The sequence below is a fragment of the Scyliorhinus canicula genome, chromosome 11 (assembly GCF_902713615.1).
Source record: "Scyliorhinus canicula chromosome 11, sScyCan1.1, whole genome shotgun sequence".
In the NCBI taxonomy this organism is placed as follows: domain Eukaryota; kingdom Metazoa; phylum Chordata; class Chondrichthyes; order Carcharhiniformes; family Scyliorhinidae; genus Scyliorhinus; species Scyliorhinus canicula.
In genome coordinates, this window is record NC_052156.1 from 3,257,160 (window position 1) to 3,282,408 (window position 25,249).

Sequence of the window (25,249 nt, forward strand, 5' to 3'; positions counted from 1 at the left end):
AAGTACGACAGTTAGCCAGATAAAAGGTGGATGCTTGAACCTACACTTTCTTTGTAACACTGCTAAAGCTTTTTTGAAAGTATTTTTGTTGGAATTTTTGCACTTAATATCAAAACTTTGCAGAACAATAATTACCAAAACCGTAACAACACCAACACGACTATCACAAGCTGCCACCTTCTCAGTGACAGTCGTCCCATTTCTATCATTTCCTACATTATTTACATCAGTGTTTTTATCATCCCACTTTTTACAAGTGTTCTTATTGGGATTTGTAATGTTTAGTAATAAGAAGTTTCCACAACTTTACATACGTATTTACAATTACCGCCAGAACACTTTACATCTCATAATTACATTTGTTTTGCTGCACAGACATAGAACATAGAACATACAGTGCAGAAGGAGGCCATCCGGCCCATCGAGACTGCACCGACCCACTTAAGCCCTCACTTCCACCCTATCCCCGTAACCCAATAACCCATCTAACTTTTTGGACACTAAGGGCAATTTATCACGACCAATCCATCTAACCTGCACATCTTTGGAGTGTGGGAGGAAACCGGAGCACCCGGAGGAAACCCACGCAGACACGGGGAGAACATGCAGACTCCACACAGACAGTGACCCAGCGTGGAATCCAACCTGGGACCCTGGCGCTGTGAAGCCACAGTGCTAGCCACTGTGCTACCGTGGTGCCCGAGGTGGGGGGGGGGGGAGGGGGGGGTGAAAGGAGGGTGAGGGGGGTGGGGAGTCCTCTCACTCCTTGACGAGGTTAGGATGGTCTGCCTTCCTCTTTTGCACATGTGGAGGATCTATGTTCCCTCCTGCGAATGGCCTTCCTCCCCATTCCTTCTCTGCTATACGTGAGCTCCCTTCCGGTTGGTGCTTCCGGCCCCTCCTTCCTATCCCTCCCCTCACCCTCTTCCTATCTACTCACCCCACCCTAGTTAGTTGCTGGTTGCAAACAGATCTGTAAAGAGGTCTGTGAACTTCTTCCACATGTCGTAGAATCTCTCCTCGGACCCCCTTATCGAGAATTTTATTTTTTCTAGTTTCAGGAACTCAGCCAGATCTCGGAGCCGCTCCGAGACCCTGGGTGGTGCTGCCAACTTCCAGCCCAGCAGAAGTCTCCGCCTAGCAATCAGTGAGGCGAAGGCCAGGGCTCTGCCCCCATCTCTGTCCAGAGCATTGACACCTTGACGACTGGCACAGATATGCACAGCTCCATCTCGACCCCCACACTGGACAGGTCCTCGAAAAGGCTGTCCAGAACTCCGAGTCTGGGGCAGGACCAGAACATGTGGATGTGGTTGGTCGGGCACTCCTCCTGACACTGCTCGCATCAATCATCCACATTCAGGAAGAACCCACTCATACGCACTCTACCCTATCACTGACTCTACCCAACCATTCACTCCCTCCCACAGCCCCATGTACACTCCCCCCCATCACTGACTCTACCCACCCGTTCACTCCCTCCCACAGCCCCATGTACACTCTCCCCTATCACTGACTCTACCCACCCATTCACTCCCCTCCCACAGCCCCATGTACACTCCCCCCTATCACTGACTCTACCCACCCATTCACTCCCCTCCCACAGCCCCATGTACACTCTGCCCATCACTGACTCTACCCACCCATTCACCCCCCTCCCACAGCCCCATGTACACTCTCCCCATGTACACTCTCCCCTATCACTGACCCTACCCACTCATTCACTCCCCTCCCACATCCCCATGTACACTCTCCCCTATCACTGACTCTACCCACCCAATCACTCCCCTCCCACATCCCCATGTACACTCTACCCTATCACTGACTCTACCCATCCATTCACACCCCTCCCACAGCCCCATGTACACTCTCCCCTATCACTGACTCTACCCACCCATTCACTCATCTCCCACATCCCCATGTACACTCTCCCCTATCACTGACTCTACCCACCCATTCACTCATCTCCCACATCCCCATGTACACTCTCCCCTATCACTGACTCTACCCACCCATTCACTCATCTCCCACATCCCCATGTACACTCTCCCCTATCACTGACTCTACCCACCCATTCACTCATCTCCCACATCCCCATGTACACTCTCCCCTATCACTGACTCTACCCACCCATTCACTCATCTCCCACATCCCCATGTACACTCTCCCCTATCACTGACTCTACCCACCCATTCACTCATCTCCCACATCCCCATGTACACTCCCCCCTATCACTGACTCTACCCACCCATTCACTCCCCTCCCACATCCCCATGTACACTCCCCCCTATCACTGACTCTACCCACCCATTCACTCCCCTCCCACATCCCCATGCACACTCTCCCCTATCACTGACTCTACCCCCATTCACTCCCCTCCCACATCCCCATGTACACTCCCCCCTATCACTGACTCTACCCACCCATTCACTCCCCTCCCACATCCCCATGTACACTCTCCCCTATCACTGACTCTACCCACCCAATCACTCCCCTCCCACATCCCCATGTACACTCCCCCCTATCACTGACTCTACCCACCCATTCACTCCCCTCCCACAGCCCCATGTACACTCTCCCCTATCACTGACCCTACCCACCCATTCACTCCCCTCCCACATACCCATGTACACTCCCCCCTATCACTGACTCTACCCACCCATTCACTCCCCTCCCACATACCCATGTACACTCTCCCCTATCACTGACTCTACCCACCCATTCACTCCCCTCCCACATCCCCATGTACACTCTCCCCTATCACTGACTCTACCCAATTAAGTTACTGTGAAAATCCCCTAGTCGCCACATTCCGGCGCCTGTTCGGGGAGGCCAGTACGGGAATTGAACCCACACTGCTGGTCTTGTTAGCTGTTTAGCCCACTGTGCTAAACCAGCCCCATCTTGCCCACGCTAGCTCTTTGAAAGAGCTATCCAATTCGACCCACTCCCTCCTGCTCTTTCCCCACAGCCCTGCGAATGTTCTCCCCACCCCCAACCCCCATAAAAACCCTGAAGAGTTTGACTCCCTCTGTTAAATCTCACTCTGATGCTTCTCTGTTCTCTGGAGAGCAGTCCCAGTAACTCTTCACACTCTTCACCTTACTTCACTGATAACTATAACATTCTTAAAGACGAATGTTTTGTTGACTGGTACTTACTCATATGTGAAGTTCTTTGCAGCATACATTTGAATGTGATTGTTAAATGACTCCAGTTCATTGGTTACCCTGCAAAAGTTATTGAAAAATTGCCTTACAATTGCGAACGAGCACAGTGAATAATTCAGCCAGAAATAAATTAAAGAAACAAACCTGGCTTGGACAAAATAGTTGAGGTGGGAGGTGAGCCATTTGTCGTACACCACTTTGCGCAAGGCATGGTGGGCAGCTGAACCCGCTGTGAGCCAGTGCTTGTCCTTGATTTCCTTGTGGGTGAGAGGGCCGTGGTCACAGGATGCTGCGGTCGAACAGTCACCGAGCTGCCACTCGTGCACATTCACTGTGTGATGCAGGATGCTGCGCCAGCGAGCCTTCAGTGACAAGAATTCATCTTAGAAGACATCACAATGCCAACGTCCTCCCCTTTCCTTCCCTCTTATTCAGGCACTAATCTGTCCCTGTATTCCCATCACTCCAGTTGTTTGACTGAGAGGTGACCTGATTAAATCTTTAAAGATTACGAAAGTGTTTGATGGGGAGAAGAAGAGAAGATGTTTCAACAATGCAAACTTGTATTTATTTATAATTGTTGACGCAACAAAGATCACCAAGTGCTTCACAGGACCGTGATCAAATAAAATTTGACGGAGCAGCACGGTGGCTCAGTGGTTAGCATTGCTGCCTCACGGCGTGAAGTCCCAGGTTCGATCCCGGCTCTGGGTCACTGTTCGTGTGGAGTTTGCAGATTCTCCCTATGTTTGCGGGGGTTTCGCCCCCACAACCCAGAGATTTGCAGGGTAGGTGGATTGGCTGCGCTAAATTGCCCCTTAATTGCCCCTCACGGTAGCATGGTGGTTAGCATCAATGCTTCACAGCTCCAGGGTCCCAGGTTCGATTCCCGGCTGGGTCACTGTCTGTGTGGAGTCTGCACGTCCTCCCCGTGTGTGCGTGGGTTTCCTCCGGGTGCTCCGGTTTCCTCCCACAGTCCAAAGATGTGCGGGTTAGGTGGATTGGCCATGCTAAATTGCCCGTAGTGTAAGATTAATGGGGGGATTGTTGGGTTACGGGTATACGGGTTATGTGGGTTTAAGTAGGGTGATCATTGCTCAGCACAACATCGAGGGCCGAAGGGCCTGTTCTGTGCTGTACTGTTCTAAATCTAAATCTAAATTGGAAAAAAAATGAATTGGGTACTCTCATTTATTTTTTTAACATTTTCAAAAATAAAATTTGACAAAGCCACGTAAGGAGATATGGGGCTGGATTCTCTGGTCGCCGATGCCTGAATCGCGTTGGGCAACCGGCCGGAGAATCCAAATTTACGACGAAATCGGTGGCGGCTCCGCTTTCGCGATGCTTACCCCCTCCGAAGCGTACACCGAGCCACGAATCGACAGCCTCAGAACATTGCCTGAGGCCCGTCCCGCGATGCTCTGTCCCGGCTGGCCGAGTTCCCGATGGCATGGGTCTCTCACGGTCTCACCCGTCGGGAACTCGGCGTGGTGGCTGCGGACATTATTCGGGGCCGGAGGCACTGACTGGGGGGGGGGGGGGGGGGGGGGTGGGTCAGGGGCATGCAAGCCAGCCGAAGGAGGGACTATTTCGCGGGCCGGGTTCGTGAGCAGCCCCCACCATGTAGCCCGGCGCAGCCACTGCAGGCTGCCGCCATGTGCAGGTGTGGCCATGGACCCAGCAATTCTCCAGGCCGAATCGGCAGCTAGAGCGGGGTGCTCTATGCTGCTGGCTTGCTAGCCCCCAGCCAAACGGGAAATCGGTGGCCATTTTGCGGCAGTTCTTTGGCGTGAAATGCCACCATTCCCATGCCGGCGTGGGGACATGGACCCAGAATCGGAGAATCCAGCCATGAGAGCAGATGACCAAAAACTGGTTAAAAGAGGCAGGTTTCCAGGAGTTTGTTAAGGATGTGGACAAGGTGGGGAGGCGGAGAGGTTTAAGGATGAAATTCCAGAGCTTTAGCACCAATGCTACTGAAGGGACAGCCACTAATGATGGAGCGATTAAAATTGGAAATAATCAAGAAGTCAGAATTGGAGGAGGACAGAAATCTCAAAGGGTTGTTGGGCTGGAGGAGATTATAGCAGTGGAGAGAGTTTCCAAATGTTGGGGCTGTTTAGCACAGGGCTAAATCGCTGGCTTTGTAAGCAGACCAAGGCAGGCCAGCAGCACGGTTCGATTCCCGTAACAGCCTCCCCGAACAGGCGCCGGAATGTGGCGACTAGGGGCTTTTCACAGTAACTTCATTTGAAGCCTACTTGTGACAATAAGCGATTTTCATTCATTTCATGTAGAAAAACTAAAACGAGGAGCCATAAAGATCAGATAGTCACTATTAAAGTTTTGGACACCTTTAAAAGTTGGAACATCATCTTTATGTCTAATTTATCAAGCTGTTTCATTATTTAGTCAGCATACAGGAAATCACATACACAAAATATCGCAGCCAATATTTCAAACTGAGCATTTTCAAACTGTGGTATAATGTTCTCACTGTAACTGCTTCATAAGAATACTCTCGCCTTGATCTCTGATTGAAATGTAAAATTCTAATTTCCACCCCTTCCCATATTCTTGCACCACCCGCTTCTTCTCTCTAAACATTCACATCATAATAATCTATGTCCCCCAAGTTACCAGATTTCTCACTGGGCAAACTAAACAAGAAATCCAAAGAAAACTGCACTAACTGACTGAGCTCAACCCAGACCATCCTGTACTCAGAGCAATGCAAGAAACACACCTACTTTCCAAATAACAAGTGAATATTCAGTGGGGACCCAATTAATTCCTGAAGATCCAGTCATGCTCAAAGCAAGTGATAATCGTATTATCATAAATCTTTGGAATTTTTACTCCAGAGAGTTATGGGTGCTCAGTCTTTCTCGGTATATTCAAGATTCAGATCAATAGGTTTTTGAACGCTAAGGGAATCAAGGAATATGGAGGTACGACAGGGGAATAGAGTTCAGACTCCAATTTATATTAGGAAACCGGAGGAGAAACCCCAACAATTTTCAGTTTATAATACTGTGAGGACAGGATACTTTACCCCCACGAGTGATTCCACTGACAAATAGGGATCTTTTATATTGAAACAAATGCAGGATTAAACACATTACCATTACAAAAAATATCTTTACAATTAACAGTTAAACAATTATTAATTTAAAAGGAAACACCTTAACTGCTAACTTATACCGTCTCCAACTCCAATTAAGCAAAGCTCATTACAGGTCAAAAGCCACTTGCAAATAAAGTTAGCAAACACAAGGCCACATGCTGTGCTATTGGGTGATGATTTCCTTTCAGAAAAATAGGGACCCTTTCAGGTGCAACCTAGAAATCTTGTTGTTCTTGTCAGACTAAAAAAGATCCTACAGCTAAACTACTTGCTACATACCTGGCTCATCCCATTAATAACACCATCGCTGTCCCACTGTCTCGTAACTATCTTAATTAAGGCTAAATACAACCCCTCAATTATCTACACGTCAGGAAATTTCCAAAATATACAATATTCCGTTAACCCCATATAGGTAAACAAATGAATGATTACCTTGCTTTTATGATACTTTAATTACAACCCGAGCGGACATATCACCTGCCTGTATGTTGAACCAGGATTTTTATCATTGCAATATATATAATACAATACATATATATATAAAAGTTTTCTACATTCATCACAAAATAACTTCGCCATGACTCCTTCGACAGTAGCTTCCAGACCTCTGCCATCTAGAAGGACAAGAGCAAAGGATGCATTGGGAACACCATCATTTGCATGTTTCCCTCCAGACCACATGCTAACAGGACTTGGAACTATAGTGCTGCTCCTTCACTGTCACTGGGTCAAAATATTGGAACTCCCTTCCCAACGGCACTGTGGATGTACCTGCACCACATGAATTGCAGTGGTCCATGAAGGCAGCTCACCACCACTTCTTCAATGGCAAACACTTTTTAAAAAAAATCTCAAGTGTTCAATCTCTTATTAAAACCAAACAAACTTTCAATAATACCTCACATCAAAGACAGCTATTCTTTTAATAAGTTCTTGAACTTGTTAATCAAACTGTGAACTCAGCCCCCTTCCCCTCCCTTGCTGATGTAGTTGTAGATTTTGAAAGCAACCAAGTATTCACAAAGAATCCTTCGGACCAGGTCAACAAACAACCATTGAAACTGCCAGAACAGATGCTACTCCACCTGGCCCATCAATAAAAATTAATGCTGATGCCTACAGCCTGTTTTAAATAACTTCAGATCATGACCGTGAGAAAGGACCATACCCATCATTCAGGACCATACCCATCATTCAATCTGTGTCGCCAAACTGTGGGTTGCAACAGCCAAAATAGTGTCTGTTTATACTCAGCACTGAGTTCAAAAGGCTTTGCTAAGTTCATGATTCCTTCATCTGTAAATTGCACCCTTCCTCCCAGCCCAGACCACCCCCCCCACCAAAAAAAATAGGATATGTTGGAATGGGAGCGGACCTCTGCATCCGGGTCCTGCCCACCATTTTTGAAGACGCGAGGAGTCTACCCGACTCTGCGTAAATCCAGGCCTGAGCTTTACTGCATGTTACAGAGTTATAGAGAAATACAGCACAGAACAGGCCCTTCGGCCCACGATGTTGTGCCGAACTTTTGCCCTAGGTTAATCATAGATCATAGAATTTTGGACACTAAGGGCAATTTTTCATGGCCAATCCACCCAACCTGCACATCTTTGGACTGTGGGAGGAAAGTGGGAGGAAACCGGAGCACCCGGAGGAAACCCATGCAGACAGGGGGAGGATGTGCAGACTCCACACAGACAGTGACCCAAGCCGAAATCAAACCTGGGACCATGGAGCTGTGAAGCAATTGTGCTATCCACAATGCTACCATGCTGCCCTTAAGAACAAATTAATCTACACTCCATTATTCTACAATAATCCATGTACCTATCCAATAGCCACTTGAAGGTCCCTAACGTTTCCGACTCAACTACTTCCACAGGCAGTGCATTCCATGCCCCCACTACTCTCTGGGTAAAGAACCTACATCTGACATCCCCCCTCTATCTTCCACCATTTACCTTAAATTTATGTCCCCTTGGTTTGTTCCACTCGGGGAAAAAGTCTCTGACTGTCCACTCTATCTATTCCCCTGATCATCTTATATACCTCTGTCAAGTCGCCCCTCATCCTTCTCCGTTCTAATAAGAAAAGGCCTAGCACCCTCAACCTTTCCTCGTAAGACCTACTCTCCATTCCAGGCAACATCCTGGTAAATCTCCTTTGCACCTTTTCCAAAGCTTCCACATCCTTCCTAAAATGAGGTGACCAGAACTGCACACAGTACTCCAAATGTGGCCTTACCAAGGTTTTGTACAGCTGCAACATCACCTCACAGCTCTTAAATTCAATCCCTCTGCTAATGAACGCTAGCACACCATAGGCCTTCTTCACAGCTCTATCCACTTGAGTGGCAACTTTCAAAGATCTATGAACATGGACCCCAAGATCTCTGTGCTCCTCTACATTGCCAACAACTCTACCGTTAACCCTGTATTCCGCATTCATATTTGTCCTTCCAAAATGGACAACCTCACACTTGTCAGGGTTAAACTCCATCTGCCACTTCTCAGCCCAGCTCTGCATTCTATCTATGTCTCTTTGCAGCCGACAACAGCCCTCCTCACTATCCACAACTCCACCAATCTTCATATCATCTGCAAATTTACTGACCCACCCTTCAACTCCCTCATCCAAGTCATTAATGAAAATCACAAACAGCAGAGGACCCAGAACTGGCCCCTATGGTACGCCACTGATAACTGGGCTCCAGGCTGAATATTTGCCATCCACCACCACTCTCTGACTTCTATCAGTTAGCCAGTTCATTATCCAACTGGCCAAATTTCCCACTATCCCATGCCTCCTTACTTTCTGCATAAGCCTACCATGGGGAACCTTATCAAATGCCTTACTGTTGCCCCATTATTTCCTTCGGTTCAGCATGGGTGACACTCACCATTAAGGTGTTTACATCACCATTACTATACTTGCAGCAATACATGAAGTGTCTTATGATGTCATTAATCCACGGTTGTAGGTCTTTGTTGTCACTGGAAGACACTACCTGGAAAATGGGATAAGAAACACTGTAAAAATACACAATAAAGTAGGAGAGAAGCTATTTGATGCCTCATTCATGATCTGAATATACGGATCTGTGGACAAGAAAAGGCTGAGGTACTTTGAATTCACCGACTATCATCCTGACTGCCACACAATACAATGATAATCATTGTTGGGAGGGGTCATGTGACATAACTCCTATTTCTTCACCTTAGTTCAGACAAAGGATGTATATTCCTGGTTAGGATTCTTCAGATGGTTATTGTTTCATCCATTAGTAAGTTTAACGGAGGCTTCAGGATCCTTTGTCCTCACATACTGCCAAATATCATCTTTCATTCTCACTCCACAGTATAAATATTTCCCACTCTCTCTGTCTGTTAGCTTTGATAAAGAGTCATCGGATTCGAAACGTTAGCTCTTTTCTCTCCCTACAGATGCTGCCAGACTTGCTGAGATTTTCCAGCATTTTTCCTTTCGTTTCAGATTCCAGCATCCGCAGTAATTTGCTTTTATCCAGTTTTTTCTGCCAAATATCATATTTTTCAATATTTTCCCAATATCACAGTGGTATACTGTGAAACCAGATAGCAACTGTGTATATGGGTGAGACTAATTGGATTAGCCTGAAGACACTGTCACCACACCCTGGGCCAGTGCACAGTCAATTCCAGTTCCATTTGACCTGGAGTCACAACACGGTTGAAATTTGATTTAATTTTTAAAAACCCGAAGATTCCGGCTGCCCAATAACTACAGTCACCAGGTTTGTAAATTTAAACACAATTAACTTTTTATTATTATTATGGGTCAGCGTTTAGAGAACCCCAAAGTGTATCATGGAGTTCACCTGACCCACGACTTTTATTAGATTGTGGTATGGGGAGCACACGGCCCACTCTACAGGTGTGGTACAGAGAGATCGAAAAGTAGTTTTTAAAGCAAAACAATGTTTATTCTATGAACTCAAGTTAACCTTTTTAAAACATACAGTGAACATCTTAGCAACCATCAATTCAAATACAACCCCAAAGAATACAACACTAAGTAATCCTCAAACTTTCCTTTTAACATCCATAAGACTTTAAAAAAAATATTTTAACAGAAGCACATCAGGTTTAAATTTACTACTGAGAACAGTTATCACTCTGAATTCACCAAATGATCAAGAGTCTTTACATGGCAGAGGGAACAACATTATATCTTCTGTGACTGACTGCAGCTCCAACACTGAAACCAAACCAAAAAACCCAGACACACCCAAGCTTTTCTCAAAGTGAAACTAAAAAGCAAAGCCAGAGCTCAACTCCACCCACACTCTGACATCACTGCAGTAACTTTAGCAGACTACCATTTCTTAAAGTGACATTATCATGACATTATTAACCGTGACTATAATTAAACAACTCCAACTGGTCAACTACTATCTAATCTCTAACCACCATCCCCCTCTTTAACCTGTTATCACTATCGATCTTCCTTCATTCTTTCTCCCCTCCTGTACAGTCAGACTGCTTGTGAAGGCAGAAATCTGACTCTGACTGCACTCTCCTGAGGACCTTCACCCTCATCAGCTTTCAAAATGGAAAATCAATTTGAGAGTGGGACCCCAAGGGACACCTACACTACCTTGGACTGTTAATGGCCACCCTTTTACCTCCAGTGCCTTGAGCTGTGGTGTGACCACCTCTCTAAACTTTCAATCCACATAACTCTCGCCAGTGTGGCACAGTGTCTCCAGCCGCAGCATGAGCTCTGAACATGTGGTTATCTAAGATGTTGGTATGGTCGATGACTTCCTACATAGAACAGGTCACACATTCCACTTGGCTGACCTCGCCTGCCATGTCTTGAGCTTAAACATACTTCATTCTACTTGCTAACTTTTCATATTACTTAGTGTTAAAGTATAGTCCTCTTACCTTAACTTAGTCTCCTTGTCTAATTCTACTTCTGATGTGGGCTTGTCGGCGTTGGACTGGGGTGAGCAGTTAGAAGTCTTACAACACCAGGTTAAAGTCCGACAGGTTTGTTTCGAATCACTAGCTTTTGGAGCACTGCTTCACCTGAGGAAGGAGCAGTGCTCCGAAAGCTAGTGATTTGAAACAAACCTGTTGGACTTCAACCTGGTGTTGTTAGACTTCTTACTGTGCTATTTTAGACCGCAGCAATGGAATAAACCTCAAACATTTACTAGATACCCACCAGATACACACCAAACAGCTCACTACTCCTGCAGCAGGGCAGGACCACTTTCTGAAGAGTGAAAAGGTTAGGAAGCAAAAAACAAAAGAGCACCTCGTTCCCCTCTGCACCAAATTCCGACTTTGATCCAAATTCCCAAATCTAGTCACATGGACTGTGTCTCACTCAGAATGTGCTCTCTCCCACTGCTTGTACAGACACTTACTGATGTAAAAACAATAGATTTAAAGATAAAAGGAGAAAAACGTTTTTAAAGAGTGATTTAAGGCTGTAGAGGTAGGTATGGTTATGAAATCTTGCAGAGCATGTGTGCTGAAACAGACCAATGAAGAATCAGCCTTCATCAACCCTCAGAAAAGTAAAGTGTCGCGTTATAATTTTCATGCCTTGGGTCAGGCTTTCGAGGAGTGTGGACCAAAGACAGGTAAATGCAGTTGAGGAACAGATCAGCCATGATCCAAAGGTTTGAAGGAATAGGGTTGAAAGGCTTGTTGCTATCTTCCTGTGTAAGTGAAGTAATATAAATAGATTGACTATAGATTACCTTGTTTAACTTTTCTTGTACAGCTTTAATCCCGTGCCAGAGATCGAACTGGTGAAGAATGTTTGGATATTTTGACTCTAAATATAAATAGAAAATGGTATAAATCATAAATACAGGACAGCATCACAAAACCTACCAAACTTTTGAATATCTGTCATCGCTTCTACTCCTTGTGTCAATTACTTTGAATTGGTGCCCTCTCGTTCTTGATGCTCTCTTGAGAGGGAACAGTGTATCTTTGTCCATTCCCCTCAGGATCTTGAATACTTCTAACAAGCCTCCTTCAGCGTCTGTTCTTCAAGGAAAACAGAGCCAAGCTCTCCAATCTACAGCCACAGCTAAAGCTGTTTATTCCTGGAATAATTCTTATGAATCTCCTTTGTACTCTGTCCAATACCTGCACATTCTTCCTCAAGTATGGCACCCAGAACCGAACGCAGAACTCCAGATGAAACCTCATGAGTATCTTACACAATTTCAACATAAACTCAAAGAACAAAAAGCAAAGAAAAGTACAGCACAGGAACAGGCCCTTCAGCCCTCCAAGCCAGTGCCGACCATGCTGCCCGACTAAACTACAATCTTCTACACTTCCTGAGTCCGTATCCATCTATTCCCATCCTATTCATGTATTTAACTCCTAACCCTAACTCCTTATTCTTGTACCCAATGACCCTATTAATAAAACCCAGGACACTTCATGCTTTATTAACCCTCTTAACATGCCCTGTCACCTTCAATGACTTATGTACATAAACACTGATGTCCCTCTTTCCTGCACCTCCTTTCGAGTTTCTCCCTTAGTTTATACTGTCTCTCCATTTTCTTCCTGCTCAAATGAATCACCTCACATTTCTCTGCATTGAACGTCATCTGCCACGTGGCTGCCCAATCCACCAACATGCCTATGTCCGTTTGAAGTTCAAGATGTTTCTCATCACAGTTGACAATGCTTCCAATCTTTACATCCTTTGAAATTTTTTGAAATCAGGCCCTGCCTACCACAGGATAAAAGCAAATCACTACGAATGCTGGAATCTGACATGAAAGAGAAAATGCTGGAAAATCTCAGCAGGTCTGGCAGCATCTGTAGGGAGAGAAAAGAGTTAACGTTTCGATTCCGATGATTCTTTGTCAAAGCTAACAGACAGAGAAAGTGGGAAATATTTATACTGATGGAGTGAGAAAGATGAGTCATAGCCACAGAAACCCAGGGAAACCGGGTGCTAATGGCCACAGAAACCAAGCTGAAAGAGTGTTAATAGCAGTCCCCAGAGAGAACAAAAGATGTGAAAGATCAAACAGCAGGGAAACTATCAGAGGATGAACTGTAGATAGGGGGGGGGGGGGGGGGAAGGGGGAAGCAAAGACGAGAAAGGTGAAGGAAAGATGGATAAGATTGTGTGGGGGGGGATGGAAATTAAGGTCATTAATATATATCAGGGAGATCGAGGGACCCAACACTGAACCCCTGGGGAACTCCACTACACATTTTCCACCAATCTGAAAAATAACTATTTATCACTACTCTGGGACGGAATTCTCCGACCCCCCCCGCAGGGTCGGGTAATTGCCCGGGGCCGGCGTAAATCCCGCCCCCGCCGTGGCCGGAATTCTCCACCACCCGGGAATCGGCAGGAGCAGTAATCATGCCCCGCCGATTGGCGTGCCCCCCGCGTCGATCGGCGTGCCCCCCGCATCAATTCTCCGGCCCGCGATGGGCCAAAGTCCCGCCGCTGACTGGCCAATCCCGCCAACGTGGTTTAAACCACCTCTGATGCCGGCGGGATTGGCGGCGCGAGCAACCTCCCGGGGTCCTGGGGGGGGCGCGGGGCGATCGGACCCCGGGGGGGTGCCCCACGGTGGCCTGGCCCGCGACTGGCGCCCACCGATCGGCGGGTGGGCCACTGCTGTGGTGGCACTTTTTCTTCCGCCACCGCCACGGCCTCCACCATGGTGGAGGCAGAAGAGACCCCCCTACCGCGCATGCGCCGGTGGTGACATCAGCGACTGCTGACGCACCAGCGCATGCGCGGACCGATGAAGGTTTTTTGGCCAGCCCCGACACACCGGGCGGCGTAGCGCAAAAGGCCGTTGGCGTCGGTTTTGGTGCCATCGGCGGAGCGGAAACCACTCCGGCGCAGGCCTAGCCGCTAAAGGTGAGGAGAATTCCGCACCTTTGGGAAGGCCCGACGCCGGAGTGGTTGGCGCCACTCTGCTACGCCGGGACCCCCCGCCCCGCCGGGTAGGGGAGAATCCCGGCGCTGATTCCTATCACTCAGCTCATTTCTTCTCCAAGTGTCAACTTTCCCTTTTACTGAATTTTACTCACAAGTCTGTTGTTGTGATGTACTGCAACAAATGCCTTTTGAAAATCATATATCACATCAACAGTGTTGCCATTATCAATTTTTTTGTTACCTCCTCAAAAAAGTTAGTTCAACACGATTTTCCCTTAACGATTTCCTTAATTATCCTGCACCTGTCTAAGTGACCATTGATTTTGTCCCTATCTCTTCCAGAAGTTTTCCTACCACTGAAATCAAACTGACTGGTCTCATAATGCATGCCATTATCCTTGTGCGTCATTTTGAACAAGGGTGTAGCATTTGCAATTCTCCAACCCATCAGCCTATGTCTTAGGAAGACAAGAAAAATATCACCAGTGCCCCTCCAATTTCAATCTCACCTCCCTCAGTATCCTTGGATGACTGTCATCCAGTCCTGGTCTCCTTTTCAATAGTAAATTCCACAAGTGTCCCAGCTCTCACCTCAGCCTGAGTAGCATCATATTCCTTTGTAAAGACAAATGCAAAGTGCTTGTTTAATACCTCCGCTATTTCTCCTGCCTCTTTTTTAAATCCCTAATGGGCCCGACTTTCTTTTCCCACCCTTTTATCAGTTACATGCTTATAGAAGACCTTGAGATTCCCTTTTATTTTAGCTGTCAGTGTCTTTTTATGCTCCCTCCTTGCTTTTCTCATAAGTTTTCTCATTTCCCCTCTGGTCCATCTATATTCAGGCCGATTCTCCATTGTATATTTTATCTGACATCTGTCATACACGTACTTCTTCCTTTTCATCATCACCTCTATCTCTCTCATCTTCCAGGGTTCCCTAGATTCATTTGTTTTACCTTTCCCCTTCAAGGGGATATACCGTGGCATTTTCATTTCATTTCATTCTTTGAAGGCAGCCTATTGTTCAGCCGCTATCTTTTCTGTCAGCATTTGTTTGCACACACTCGATCAACTCAGATGCATTCTCATCCCAACGATGTTGGTTTTCTCCTAATTAATTGTGCCTGCTCTGGATTGTTCTTCGTCCTTTCCCTTGGCCAACCTAAATCAACAATGTTCAGTTAGACGTCCCAAGTGATGATCCATCTCAGCTTCCCCTAGCAATCCCCAGCACCCCAGGGCTTGAGCCAATTTTATTCACTCCACGCGATATCAATAAACGGTTCTGAATACGGCAATATTCCGGCAATAGTACTGAAGACTTGTGCTCCAGAACTTGGCAAACCCCGGCCAAATTGGATGTAAAAATTAAACATATTGTGGTCTCTGCTACCTTGAGGTGCCTTTACCGAGATAACCAATTAAGTCTGTCATGTTACACGATACTAAAATAACCTGCTCTCTGCTTGGTTCCAGACCGTGCTGTTTGAAGAAACTATCTTGAAAGCATTCTAAGAATTCCTCACCCAGGCATTTGCTGCCAATCTGATTTTTTTAAAGTTTATGTGCAGATTATGTAGATTAAAATAACACAAGAATATTGCCATTTCTTTATCACTAGCACCCAATAGTTATTCTTGTATACGTTACCAAGATTGTAGTTACTGTTAGGGGGGGCTGTGGACTATTCCTCCCAGTGTATTTTTCCCCCTAGTATTCCTCATCTCCACCCAAACCAATTTCACAGCCTGATCTTCTGAAACAAGGTTGCCTCTAACTATTGCACCAATGCCACCCTTGATCAACAATGCCACCCCTCCAACTTTACTTAGCGTCCTAATCTCTTGAATACCTGAGGAGGGGAAAGCAATTACAACATCACCTTACATGGCGAGAAGGAAGGAAAGTTGGGTGGTTAGTAGTTTAGTGGGAACGAGGTTGAGAGAGCAGAAGGTGGTTCTTTTGTCAAGTGAGCTGAAATTGAGGAGCTATGAGAGAAAGTGGAGAAATATGCTAATTTCATGGGTCATCTTGGTGGGGAGACTTAGCTCATTGGACTAGAGATGGGGAATCAGCTGAGGCAGCTGGTTCCTTCTTTATTCTCTCTGAAAATCATGAACACTTACTCATTATCATCAAGAGTTGGGGATCTGCATCTGTAACTATCTCAGAAACATCAAGGTTATTTTGTACCAAACACTGCAGGGCACGTTGGAACCCAGAGATTTCCACATTTCTCAGCTTCCTGCTTCCTTCTCTGGCATCGATCATTTGAACATCCAGGATCTTGTGGGTGGAGTTGTCCATCATTGTGTGGGTGAGGTACTTCTCTGAAAGGACACGGCTGTTGTGGCATCGATCTCCCACCACCACAATAGGACGAGTAAGCTCCAGAAAATGTTTCTCCTGCATCTTCCTCCAGTAGTTTGTCACTGAAGGCTGAACATACGACTTTTGAATCTTGAGAAATGATTGATGACCGACTGGAAGCATATTCAGGAATTTCAACATCAATGCAATTTTCCGATAATTATTCCCTGATAAAACTATGCTTGATACCAGCAGAATGTTACCGGCAGGGACTCCTTGGAGCAATGGCTGTGACCACCAGACAGACTTGTGTCCATGGCAGCAGTGACTCACGACCTTCATCGCTGTTGCTACAACATGCAGTTCCAAATCTATTTTACCATTGCAGTTGAGAGACTTGCACTTTGAAAATGCTTTCTCAGCTAGGGACATCAGACATGTATCAAAGATGATGCCAGTCCTCATGCCACATATGCTCTTGTCTTGTGCTGAACTGGCTGAAGCTGGGACAGATTCATCTTCTCCAGATGCTATTTCATCGTTAACGATATTTAAGACTTCCTCTTCCACTGTGCAGTCCCTCAGCTGAGTATTTATGAAGCTGTTCAGAAATCAGAAATTATAATTACTTTGGTAACTCATACACCAATTACATATAAAGAGGGATTGTCTGGTCTATTGTACCAGCACATCATAGTAATGTTCTAATAAATGCATGTTGGCACACTTTCAACATCACACAAATCTCTGTGACACACTTAAATAGAGCAGAAACAAAGGAAGGATCCATAATGTCTAAAATTCTTTGAGTGGTTAGGAAAGGGCCTGATAGGTTAGACATTAAGATGGTTTTCCATATAGGGAGACCAGAATTAAGAGTTAAAAATGCAAAATACCATGAATAAATCCAACAAACAATTCAGGAGCAACTTCACCCAGTGATACTGGCTACCAGATGGAGTGATAGAAGTGAGTGGCATAGATGCCTTTAAGGAAAAGCTGGATAAATACGAGGGACAAAGGGAGAGTAGGATGTGCAGATCAAATTCGATGAATGGAGGTCTGTAACTAGTGGTATTCCGCAGGGATCAGTACTGGGACCTCTGCTCTTTGTAAAATATCGACTTGGAAGAAAACGTAGCAGGTCTGATAGCAAGTTTGCAGATGGTACTAAGATTGCAGGAATTGCAGATAGTGATGAAGATTGTCAGAGAATACTACAGGATACAGATAGGCTGCAAAATTGGGCAGAGAAATGGCGGATGGAATTTAACCCGAACAAATGCGAGGTGATGCATTTTGGTAGATCCAATTCATGGGGAGATATAAAACAAATGGCAGAACCATCAGGAGCATGGATATACAGAGAGATCTGGACATGCAGGTCCACAGATGCTTAAGAGTGGCAGCACAGGTGGAAATGGTGGTAAGGAAAGCATATGGCATGCTTACCTTCATGGGACGGGATATCGAGTATAAAAGCTCAAAGATTATGAGTTAAAAAGTTATATAGAAAGTTGGTTTGGCCACATTTGGAATACTGTGTCCAATTTTAGTCACCGCACTACCAGAAGGACGTGGAGGCTTTGGAGAGAGTACAGAAAAGGTTTACCAGGATGTTGCCTGGTATGGAGGGTATTAGCTATGAGGAGAGATTGAATAAACTGGGATTGTTCTCCCAAGAGAGATGGCAGTGGATGACTGCTCCATAGCTGAAATCATGAGCTCTGTGGTGCAAGACTTCAACTGCGTGGTGCAGGCAATAGTGTCAGCACCAGAGGCCCGGCCCACAGCCCTCTCAAGATCTAGGAAATAGATATAGGACAGATATCAGAGGTAGGTTCTTTACTCAGAGAGTAGTAAGGGCGTGGAATGCCCTGCCTGCAACAGTAGTGGACTCGCCAACATTAAGGGCATTTAAATGATCATTGGATAGACATATGGACGATAAGGGAATAGTGTAGATGGGCTTTAGAGGGGTTTCACAGGACGTCACAACATCGAGGGCCGAAGGGCCTGTACTGCGCTGTAATGTTCTATGTTCTATGACATCCTCCCTTCATGTCCTGAATAGATTGACTGATGAGTGCCTCCACCCTCCCGCTTTGCATTAGGGGCAACGCGTGTCACCTTTCTGTCATGGAGAGATGGGTATGAGCCTTGGTGTTCCCAAAAGTTAACCACTGGGCACTATTCAGTGGCACACTCAAGCAGGGCCAACTACATTGGCACAACTGACTCATCAAGGAAGTGTCCAGGAGCTGATCAAGCAACTGGCTTCCCCAAGTGGCAGGCGAGACACACCTGATTCACATTGAGATAGAAATTTGCAGTCACCTTCAGCCTTAGATTGCACCCCCATTCCCCAGCTCCCATGGGCTGCGATTATACAAGCCTCCTACCTTGAACAGCCAGCCATTCTGACATTATTCCCTGATGATGTGACCTTCAATACCAGTGGCTTTTCCCTTCCAGACAACTCATGCCCTGAGGATGAACTTTGTAGCCTGAGGGTTGGGGGTTCATTCGGATTGCACTAATTCTTCCCCCGTGGAGGGCCTTCTGTTCTCATGTAGCTCCTCAACATCTCTTGTCAGTGTCCCCAACTCTGCTCATGCAGCCTGGCATTTCATGGGATTCCACCCATGGACCTGACAGTCGCCCCCTGTGCTGATCCAGTGATTGTCCCCACTCCCACCAACCTGCCACACTAGAAAGGCAATCCCTCAGCAGAAAAATGACTAAAGCTCAGCAAAAGGGGCCCAAGAAGCGAAACCAAGCACACCAGCCGTCAGATCCCTTGAGACCTGGAGGACCAAAGCAGTGAAGGTCAGCTGAGGCCTGCGAGAAACACTCACCCACCACCAACTGCAAAATGCTGAGACACAACCCCCTGCCCTCTCCCAACCCGGAGTGGCGCTTATCTAGTTCCCCGCGCACTCTTCGGTGCCCCCTCTGCAATAGGGTACCCAGAGGGTAATGCCGACCTGGGCGCCACCACCGATATCACCTTCGGATCTGAGGTCGCCAGGTTTAGATTTTATACATCTATTGAAAGTTGCGCTGGTGGAACGGCATGCCGGTGTGCGCTGAATGTTCAGTAAGCTTGGGGGGAATGTCCTGGCAGGAAGGCCTGCTAGTAAGATGCCAATGTATTTACATGAGTTTCAGTTCTTTGTCAATTGTTATAAAAACCCATCTGGTTCACTAATGTGCTTTAGGGGAGGAAATCTGCCGTCCTTACCTGGTCTGGCCTACATGTGACATCAGACCAACAATAATGCAGCTGATTCTTAAATGCCCTTTGAAATGACCTGGCAAGCCTCTCAGTTGTATCCAATTGCTACAAAGACAATGAAAGAAATGAAACGGGATTGATAATATCCCGGGAATAGTACTGAAGACATGTGCTCCAGAACTTGGCACACCCCAAGCCAAGTTGTTCCAGTACAGGTACAACACTGGCATCTACCCGGCAATGTGGAAAATTGCTCAGGTATGTTGTGCACACAAAATGACAGATCCAACCCAGCCAATTACCACCCTACCAGTCTACTCTCTCAGGGCAGCACGGTAGTATTGTGGAGGGCAGCACGGTAACATTGTGGATAGCACAATTGCTTCACAGCTCCAGGGTCCCAGGTTCGATTCCGACTTGGGTCACTGTCTGTGCGGAGTCTGCACATCCTCCCCGTGTGTGCGTGGGTTTCCTCCGGGTGCTACGGTTTCCTCCCACAGTCCAAAGATGTGCAGGTTAGGTGGATTGGCCATGCTAAATTGCCCTTAGTGTCCAAAATTGCCCTTAGTGTTGGGTGGGGTTACTGGGTTATGGGGATAGGGTGGAGGAGTTGACCTTGGGTAGGGTTCTCTTTCCAAGAGCCGGTGCAGACTCGATAGGCCGAATGGCCTCCTTCTGCACTGTAAATTCTATGATAATCAAGATTAGCAAAGTGATGGAAGGGGATCATCTGCAGTGCTATCAAGCGGCACTTAACTCAACAACAACCTGCTCACAGATGCTCAGCTGGGTTCCGCCAGGTCGCTGAGCTCCTGACTTCATTACAGCTTTGGTTCAAACATGGACAAATGAGCTGAATGCCAGAGGTGAGGTGAGAGTGACTGCCCTTGACATCAAGGTTGCATTTAACTGAGTATAGCATCAAGGAGCCCTTGCAAAATTGGAGTGAATGGGAATCAGGGGGAAACACTTCCGGTGCTTGGAGTCATACCTGGCACAAAGGAAGATGATTGTGGTGGTTGGAGATCAATAACCTCAATTCCAGGGTAGTTTCCCAGCTGAACCATCTTCAGCTGCTTCATCAATCTCTCCATCATCAGGTCAGCTGAATCCCCCCACTACCAACATCCTGGGGGTGTTACCATTGATCAGAAACCAAACGGGACAAGCCATATAAATACCGTGGCTATAAGAGCAGGTCATAGGCTAGGAGTCCTGTGGAGAGTAACTTACCTATTTACCCCCAAAGCCTGTCCACCATCTACAATGCACATGTCAGCAGTGTGTTGAGTACAGCTCCAACAACATTCAAGAATCTCAACACAATCCAGGACAAAGCAGCCCACTTGATTGGCACCCCTCCCACAAACATTCACTCCCTCCACTACCAACAAACAGTAGCAGCAGTGCATACCATTTACAAGGTGCACTGCTGCAACACTCCCAGGATCCTCAGACACGGCCTTCCAAATGTATGGCCATGACCATCTCGAAGGACAAGGGCAGCAGACACACAGGAACACCACCTCCTGAAGGTTCCCTTCCAAGTCACTCACCATCCTTCACTGTCGCTGGGTCAAAATCCTGGAACTCCCTCCCTAACAGCACAGTGGCCGTATCTACCCCGCATGGCTGCAGCAGTTCAATAAGGCGTCTCACCACCACCTTCTCAAGTGCAATTGGGGATGGGCAATAAATGCTGCCCTAACCAGTGTCGCTCACAACTCAAAAATTATCTTTGTTTTAATTCGCAGAGATGGTAGGTGAATAAAGCAAAGTATTATGGTTATTTTTACCCAAAAGTTGGAGCCAAAAAATAACATAAAACATTTGTATATTTTGCGAAAGGAAACTTCTAATTGGATGTAAAAACAATTTTTTTTAAAAGAAGGAAGAGGGAACACACATTTAAATATTGATTGAAGGATGTACTGTAAAGGTTTGGCCATGAGACCCTGAAGAACATGTGTGAAACAGACCTGTGAAGAAAGCAGCCACTCTCAGAGAAGACAACTGTTGTGTCTGCAAGGTTTTCATACAAGCTTTGTTTTCCTGTATTGAATGAGGGAGGACGAAGACTGAAATATTTCCCGTGTAACAACAGTCGTTGTTTGCGGCCATTTTACTGGAATTTTACAGAGAAAATCTGAGTACTGTTCCCGAAAAAGGAATTTAACTTTGAGCTCAACTAAGCAGATACTCCTGGAAAATGTTTGTAGAACTGCTGATAACTGCGTGAATGTAATCCTTGGTGTCTAAGTTTTCTTTCTTTTTCAATAAATGTTTAAATTTAATATTTGGAATCTCCAAAATTGGTTTGATATTTGTGCTCTTAACTTCAGTGCGGATGTCTTATCATAGTAAAATACAAATTATAAATGGCTGTGATAGCTTGTCCAAGTTTCCCTCTGGGATTTGGGAAGCCCGGCAATTCCCACCTTCCATATCATAACATGGGCATAAGTGAGTGAGTAGCCTGAGACAATGTGTCAAACAAGTCACAGGAACTCACTCCAGTGGCCCTCTTTATTAATTACTCAGTTTTAAAAATGATCGATATATTGCTTTGATATTGTTTTTTTATTTGTTGCTCAGCAAGGTGTTTATTTTCTTCATAGCTCAACTTTAAAAAAAAACATCAAGCTTCAGGTTGTGCCAAAACTTACCTTTCCAAATTTGCTGCTCAGCCCCTTGAGAGATGAAAACGTTGAAATGAGGCCCCTGACGTAAAAAGGTTAGACAACCCAGAACGATACATGAACCAGTGGCCTTAAAGGGTTGAACCTAGCACTATATTAGTGAAAACAAATTCTGGCGGTTAATTCGCCGATCTCAAAGATGTACAGGGTTGTGTTTGATGTCAGTGCCCCCAGGATATGGGTATGTGGGCAAGGAGGAAGGTTTTTCTAAAAATCTCCCATTTATTATGTAGTTCTCTGAAAAGTGTATGTGACTGAACGTCAGGTGAGGACAAGACGATGCTCAGTTCACAGAATTTACAGTGCAGAAGGAGGCCATTCGGCCCAGTTGTTATGCTCTCCAAAGGCTTTGAGAGAATATCCATTGGAAGGCAGACAGCGGTGGCCGGGAGGGGGGGGGGGGGGGGGGGGGGGGGGGGGGCAGATATTGGAGACTGCCTTGTGTTTGTGAATCAGTATCCCCGAAAGGCATAAGCATCGCACTTTTGACAAAAGCAAAATATTGGTATGCTGAAAAGCTGACGTCAAACAGATTTACAATACCCAACACATCAGGCAGCAACTGTGCATGTTGGTGTTTCAAACAATGATTTGAATAATTCAGATGAATGATCATGAACCAGAAACTTTACTTCTATCTCCACAGGTTTTGCCCAGCCTGCTGAGCATCTCCAGTGTCTTCTGCGGATGTTAATGAATTTGGATTGCATGTTCCTGTGAGCTTGGAATAGGGATGAGTATTTTGGCTTTCTATTAATGCTCACACCCCATGAATGATTCAAACAAAAATTATGCTGATAAATATACCTACTTGTCTGGCAGAAGATATTTAGATGTATCTTCAGAATCTTCTATGAGCTCCAAACTCTGTTTGTCATGATCTGTGTCTGTGTCACTGTCAATGGTGAATGAACTGGAACAACAAATATATCTTGTAGTACACTGAAGATATGCAAGGAACTTCAAATGCAACAATATCAGTTTGACTTGAGCAGTGTTGTAACGTGCCATCTGAACTCACACCAAATCCCATTTGACTGTCACTTATGTTCACTGACTTGCATTTCTCCTGGCCTGACAAAAGTCTCAATTTTTAAAATTCTCATTCCTCCTTGATCTCACTCACTCATACTGGAATGCAAATCTCATCAATGAGTTAATCATCCTCACGATACAAATTAGCCTTCATCCAGAAAAACACATGCTCCAACAATTTCTATAGTCACTAAACATTATCAAACAAAGGCATTGTCCCGTCAATGTCATGCACCTTTGTGCAATCGAGTAGTCAAAACAAAAGTTGCTTTTAATTTAGGAATGCGCTGGCCACAGTTACGATTATGCAGATTATAAGATTATGTTTTGGACTGTATATTTAAACTCCAAGTAAAAATGAAGGAAGTCAGGTGTCTACTCCAAATTCTGCCTAGCAACAAGCCTGGGCTAGTCAACGGACCGACCGAGCGAGGTGCAAAGTTCTCATGTCTGGAAACATAGGGTAAGGACAGTTTTGCTAACAGTGAATAGACTTGTCAGCTCAAAGCTTCTGGCTCAGAAGGAAAAGAGAGAAATGAAAAGAACGGTTGATATGGTCGGCAGGGAGAAGACACTACAAGTTATTTCTGAGCTATTTAAGTCAAATGCAGGAGGGAGACAGGCTCCACGCAAACAGATGCATTCCGCAGCCATCTAAGGAATTTGGCAAATTTGTCCTGGTGTGGCCAGGTTTTACTGTTGGTAGTGGTTTAGGGAAATTCCCAAAAACTGAGGGAAGCGCCTGGATACAAAGTTACTAGTGAAATGGGATAATGTGAACCAATTAGAAGCTGAATGCGACCACTGTTTACTCCAAGGAATGGAATTCTGTGGATTGTGCAATGTGCGATTAATATAAAAGAGGAACTTTTTATATTTTTAAGGTATAAGTTACCTTCAAAAATAGTGTTTAGTTTCTGGTGCTTTTAGTCATTTGTTACAGTAAAACTCTTAACTGGAAGTTCAAATTTCTTCTTAAGTATTCTTAGTTTCTACAGGGCTTATATCACCACCCACGTCAGAAATTCAAGTCCCCAGCTTATGCTTAACAAATGAACAAAGCCTGATAACAGCTGACTCTGCAAACAGCTTCAACACACGAGTGGGGGGAGGAGGGTGGGTGGAAATGAGGAAAATCAAATGTGCACTGTGCTTCTGAACACTATTAGCCTGATCTTCTGGAAATACAGGTGGCAACAGAGTCTAACTCATTTCCATGGTAAAACCGTCGCTCAAAAGACTGGACTCTCATGATGAACATCTAGAGAGAGTTGTCCTTGAGAACCTGTCAGCAACATCCAGTCATGAATGGTGGTGGACAATTAATCAAATCACTGGGGGAAGAGGCTCCAAGAATATCCCAGGCGGGACTCTCCGGTCTGCCTGCTGCTTTTACCGGCACCACGCGCCACCGCCGGCAGTGGGATTCTCCGTTCCCGTAGCCGGCTAATGGGGTTTTCCATTGTGGCCACCCCACGCCATTGGGCGTGGGTATGCTGCTGGCGGACAGGAGGATCCAACAGAGAATTCTGCTGCCTATTCCTCAATGATGGAGGAGCCCAGCACATCTGTGCAAAAGATAAGGCTGAAACATTTGCAACAATCTTCAGCCAGAAGTGCCGATCCATCTTAGTCTCCTCTAGAGGTCCCCAGCATCACAGATGTCAGTCTTCATCCAATTCAATTCACTCCATGTGAAATCAAAAAATTGGTTGAAGGCACTGACTGC

General features: G+C 45.8%; 1 protein-coding gene across 4 annotated transcripts in view; it reads right to left on the bottom strand.

The window, feature by feature from the left end:
* The window catches only part of LOC119973715, a 103,993-nt gene that overhangs the window by 15,030 nt on the left and 63,714 nt on the right, over positions 1–25,249 (bottom strand). For all 4 annotated transcript variants that reach the window (XM_038812111.1, XM_038812110.1, XM_038812109.1 and 1 more), the window contains 6 exons: positions 23,297–23,398; positions 16,365–17,149; positions 12,059–12,135; positions 9,203–9,310; positions 3,315–3,532; positions 3,162–3,230 (listed from right to left, as the gene is read on the bottom strand). In XM_038812111.1, the coding sequence (XP_038668039.1) occupies positions 3,162–3,230; positions 3,315–3,532; positions 9,203–9,310; positions 12,059–12,135; positions 16,365–17,149; positions 23,297–23,398 (1,359 nt within the window). The remainder of the gene's footprint in view (positions 1–3,161; positions 3,231–3,314; positions 3,533–9,202; positions 9,311–12,058; positions 12,136–16,364; positions 17,150–23,296; positions 23,399–25,249) is intronic.